This window comes from Tupaia chinensis, unplaced genomic scaffold (genome assembly GCF_000334495.1).
Source record: "Tupaia chinensis unplaced genomic scaffold, TupChi_1.0 Scaffold000365_1, whole genome shotgun sequence".
Classification (NCBI taxonomy): domain Eukaryota; kingdom Metazoa; phylum Chordata; class Mammalia; order Scandentia; family Tupaiidae; genus Tupaia; species Tupaia belangeri.
Window position 1 is genome coordinate 2,344,055 of NW_006159862.1, and position 5,340 is coordinate 2,349,394.

Genomic DNA, 5,340 nt, shown 5'->3' on the forward strand with positions numbered 1-5,340 from the left:
AGTTAGTGTAATGGCTATGTCACTGAACTCCCACATAGTTGACCGCGGTTCGAGTCCCGGATCCAGTGGCTTAAACTCACGCCGGGGGTGTGTGTGTGCGTGCCCAGGATCCTGAGAGGAGAATGGAGAAGGGATTGCAGTGTGGCCATCCCCCCTGGGGGATGATTTCTCGCTTTCTCTCTGTCTCTGTCTCTGTCTTTCTGGCAAGCACACACACCCCATAGCGAAATGAACACTAATTAGCTTGATCTAAGCATCCCATCTTGCATAGATATAGCAAAACATCACATTGTCCCACCACGTACATAGAGATTATAACCATGGTTTGTCAGTAAAAACTAATATTAATCAAAAAGATCAAATATCTCCCCCCCCAAAATGTAATACACATTTCAATGACAATATTTTGGACAAACTGTATTAAATAAAATATATTACTCAAAAAAGAAATAGATTCTCTAATGATTTCATCAGCTCTGCATGGGCAAATCAGAAACTTGAGAAATGCCAGACACAGCTTTTCTGCGAGCCCAGTGAACTTTGGCAATTCCATTCTTTGAAATGGAATCTCTCCCATATTTTTAATTAAAATATTATTGCACTTAAGGGAAACAAGCAATGTCACAGAACTGTATGGGACTGGGAGTTCTCTGGGTGTCGGGTGTCGGATGACTTCTCGCCCTGAGCCACCAACTGCTGACAGATGAAAGGAAAGCAAGCCTCAGTCAGCCACTGCTTCTCCCCAGAGAGTGTGCAGGTCTTAATGCAGCCACCTATTAACTGCCAGCGTGCTCCAAATTCTTCTTCTAGAAATCAAAGCTGCAAAGTCATTGATTTCCCTACTTTAAAAAAAAAATCTCTGATCATTTCAGCTCCTGTGGATTAAGTTCTTTTTTCCAATTTAGACCTAGATAAACTCATGGTTAAACTGAAAATATCTGAAGTTGAAAATGCACTTAGTCCACTTATCGAACATCACAGCTTGGCTAAGCCGACCTGAGTGTGCTCCAAACACATCCGTGAGCCTGCAGTTGGGCATTATCCTCTCACACAAAGCCCATTTTATAATAAAGTATTAACTAAGTCAAATAAGTGTTGAACACTGTGAAAAACAGAGGGCAACCCTTATTGTTATTGCTTAAAATGTATTTATTTTATTCATGTAGTGCATGCACGTGTGAGAGCAAGCGTGTGCGTGTGCACGAGAGAAGCACCCTCCATAGGATCACATGCTGGGATTTTCTTTCCCTAGTTCCTCAGGATCCTGGGCACATGTGGACACTTCCGGTGCACACACAGACACTTCCAGCCTGTTTTCAAGCTGATCTGGGATCAGAACTGTGGTCGTCCACGTGGTTTCCAGCACCGCAGTTTAGCTTGCTATCACTGCACTACCAGGCTGAGCCCAATTCTTATTATCCTAAGCCAAAGTCATTTAAGTTTAAAAAAAAAAACAGAAGCTAGCTGGTGGCATGTGGTTAGGCAGCTGGATTCCACATGGCCAACTGCGCAGTTTGAGTCTCACACCTGGTAGCCTAAAAAACACACTGGGTGTGTGTGTATGCATGCCCCAAATCCTGAGAGGAGCATGACCTCCCCACTGGGGAGTGATTTCTCATTTCCCCTGTCTCTCCCTCTCCCTCTCTCCAGTGAAGGCACCTGCCCTATTGCAAATGTAAAAAGACAATAAATAAAACAAAACAAAAACAAAACAAAACAAATGGCAGCTCATACCATCTTGTGGTCAAAAAATCCCAAATGGAATCATCCTAAGCCTGTAATCGGGTGACAAAAAAGTCCCCTGCCAGCGGGTGGTGCAGTAGCACAAGGCTCTGCTAAGTTGCACTCACAGAGGAGGGTCCTAGGCTCGTGTCAGGAGACCTCCCTGCACAGAAGGGTGAGCATACCTGTGATTGGCTGGCCAGGCTGCAGACAGATGGATTGCGAAGACTCTGTTGTGGATGCCTCTCTTTCTTTCTCATGTTAGAAATAAATTGGCAGTTGGCACAATGGCTATGTCACTGGACTCTCAGGTAGCTGACCGCGGTTCGTGTCTCGGACCTGGTGGCTTAAACTCATGCTGGGCACGTGAGTGTGCATGTGTGCCCAAGATCCCGAGAGGAGAATGGAGAAGGGATTGCCACGTGGCCACCCTCCCCCTGGGAGGGGTGATTTTTCACTTTCTGTCTCTCCGTCTCTCTGTCTTTCTGGTGAGTGCATGTGCCCTATAGCAAAAACCTCTCCAAAAATTCTTTTAATGTTTAAATGAGCAAAATCTTTGCAGGGGAGGGACAGTGCTCCGCCCCCCACTTTCCCTGCATGTTTTCCACACTCATCCTACCTTTATGGGAAGACCATGAGGAGTGTGGGCAGAAGGTGGAGGCTGCAGGAGGAGTGAGGGGTTCTGAGGGGAGCACAGCACAGGGTCACTCACCCATGTTTCCCCGGGTGAGGTCTCTCCTGCTGCTCAGCAAAAGCACCCGGCAGCCTCCCGCCTCCCACGCCCACTCCAGGACAGCCTGAGGTCACACAAGGGCTGACACTGTCCCTAAGAGAGCAGTCGTGCCTCGAGTGCTCCCTAGCAGTGCCGCTGTCGCCTCCTCTGCAGAAGCCAGAACCCGAAGAGCCAGGACGGGCAGACGGTAGAAAGAGCATCCTGTGCTCAGGTGTGTGCGTGGGGAAGGCCACCTGCAGGGGCAAGAGGGCAGCCCCATAGCCGAGGCTCCCTCAGAGCCACCCCTCGACCCCTCGCTGCTCCCAGACGAGGTGCAGACTGGGTGTGGGCTCCCTGTGTGCCCCCACGAGCTGTCGTCCCCGGCCCCGGCCCCTGTGACAGCGCTTACCCAGCACTCCAAGGTTGGCCGCGAACATCAGCGCAATCCCGATGGGGAGCCCCACCACGTAGTACCCGATGGCATTAACGATGGCACCGACCTTCTGGTTCCCGCTTCCTCGCAGGATGCCACCGCTCGTGCACTGCGGGCAGGATCACCCGTCAGGGAGGGCGTTTTGGAAAGACCCTTATCGGGACCAGCAGATGGCGTAATGATTACATTGCTGGACTCCCATGTCGTCGACTACGGTTCAAGTCCCAAACCCAGCAGCTTAAAACTCACATGGTGTGTGTGTGTGTGTCTGCCCAAAATCCCAAGAGGAGAAGGATTGCGGCATGGCCATTTCCCCGGGGTGAGGTGGGGTATTGTCTTGCTTTCTGTCTCTCTGGTGAGTTCACGTGCCCTATAGCAAAAATCTATCTTAAAAAAAAGAAGAAGAAGAAGAAGAAGAACTTTATCAGGGTCAGCAAGTGGCATAGTGGACTCCCACATGGCCCACCTGGTTCAAGTCCCACAGCTGACAGCTTGAAAATCACACCAGGCACGTGTGCATGTGTGCCCAAAATCCTGGGAGGAGAATGGAGAAGCTATTGCTGTGTGGCCCCTCCCTGGGGATGGTGATTTCTCACTTTCCCTTTCACTGTCTCTGTCTCTCTTGTGCCCTATGGTTAAAAAAATAAATACTTAAAATAAAAAATAAAAATCTTTTAAGAAAGGAAAGACGGAAGGAGAGGAGAGAAGGGGAAGGGAGGAAAGGAAGGGAGGGGAGAGAAGGGGAGGGGAGGGGAGGGGAGAGGAGAGGAAGGAAGGGGAAGGAAGGGGTGGGAAGGGGAGGAGAAAGACAGAGAGGAGAGGAGAGGAGAAGCGAGGAGGAAAGGAAAGAAAAAGAAAGACCCCTCTCTCCCGGGCACGCCATTCCGTGGAGCTGCGGCTGGAGCCCACGGCCATGTGACAGGGTTATTCCGAGCCACAGTCGACATCACGACTGACCCCGCCCACCTCTAGGGTGCTGTTTACCACCCCCAGGGGAAATGCACGGATCATTGAGTGCTCAGGGTCCCACGTGAGACTTACGGCAAGACCTTCGAAGAGGTGGGACACGGCGTAGATGGGGACCACCTGAGCCACCAGGGTGACGATGTCTCTGTGAGGAAAGAGAGTGCAGGCGATGGGCTAGAGACAGAGGAGGACCACGCAGCCCCGCGAGGAGACTCCACGGCCACCACGGCCCGGCAGGGCTTGGCCTCTGTGTGCAACTGACTGTACAGGAGGCCTCAAAAGGTCATGGACAAATAGAATTAGAAGTTCGAATTTATTTTGGAGCAAAGAATTTGGAAACCCATGCCTAGTTTTACCAAAATGCTCATTTTCTGTAAACTTGTTAAAGTCTCCCTGTAATATCGGGATATTCCGCCATTCCTTGGTTGATAGAGGAAATCAACTATTTATGGTATCTCATGACTTTTAGAAAAAAATGTAATCCGTCTGGTGACAGGTAAGCCGAACGATCTGACGCCATAGAATTTGAACTATGTCGCCGTCTTTCTTTTCTGTTTTCTTTAGATTTTTGCCATTGAGCACATGTGCTCGCCAGGCTGGAGAGACACAGAGACAGACAGCCCCTTCTCCAATCTACTCTCAGGATTTGGGGCATGCACACAAACATGCTCAGCGTGTTGTTTTTTTTTTTTTTAAGCTGCTGGGTCCAGGACTCAAACCATGGAGTTGGCCATGTGGGATGCACCATGCCACCTGTTGGCCCCACCAGCTTTTTTAGACCAAGTCTGACCATGGCCCTCAGTATCTGAATGAAACACACACAGTAAGAGCTGAGGCTGTCAGGACCAGCAGTTAGCGTAATGGCTATGTCGCTGGACTCCCATGTAGTCAACCGTGGTTCGCGTCCCAGACCCGGTGGCTTAAAACTCATGCCGGGCGCGTGTGCGTGCGTGCCCAAGATCCCGAGAGGAGAATGGAGAAGAAGGGATTGCGGTGTGGCCATCCCCCCGGGGGATGATTTCTCGCTTTCTATCTCTCTGTCTCAGTCTCTGTCTGTCTGGCGAGCGCACGCGCCCTATACCGAAAACCTCTCCAAAAACAAACAAACAAAAAGAGCTGAGGCTGTCTCCACGGGACACGGGACGGTGAGCTGTAGAGGCCACAGGTCCAGCCTTGGCTCCTAGTAATGGGCCAGGCAAAGGCCAGCCCAGCACAATGGTCACGGGCAAGCTCTGTGAGGCAAGGCCACGTGTGAGAGTTCACAGTTCAGGTCCAGAGACCCACCTAAGTATGCTGGGCATGCACTCGCTCACAGTGCAGGGCTGGTTGGAGACTGGGAGGATCGTGGCATCGAGGCCCTGTTGGGGGTTCTCCTTTTCTCATTAATGAAAGGAATAAATAAACTTAAGGAAAAGGAAAAGAAAGAAAGAAAGAAGAGAAAAAGAAAGAAGGAAGGAAGGAAGGAAGGAAGGAAGGAAGGAAGGAAGGAAGGAAGGAAGGAAGAGAA

At 50.3% G+C, this 5,340-nt stretch overlaps 1 protein-coding gene across 3 annotated transcripts in view; it reads right to left on the bottom strand.

The window, feature by feature from the left end:
- LOC102469154 (multidrug and toxin extrusion protein 1) overlaps positions 1-5,340 on the bottom strand; it is a gene marked incomplete at its 5' end in the record, with an annotated part of 47,289 nt that overhangs the window by 22,423 nt on the left and 19,526 nt on the right. For 2 of the 3 annotated variants that reach the window (XM_014589611.2, XM_027773704.1), the window contains 3 exon segments: positions 1,908-1,973; positions 2,844-2,976; positions 3,909-3,978. In XM_014589611.2, coding sequence (XP_014445097.1) covers positions 1,908-1,973; positions 2,844-2,976; positions 3,909-3,978 — 269 coding nt within the window. 3 annotated transcript variants of the gene reach the window in all.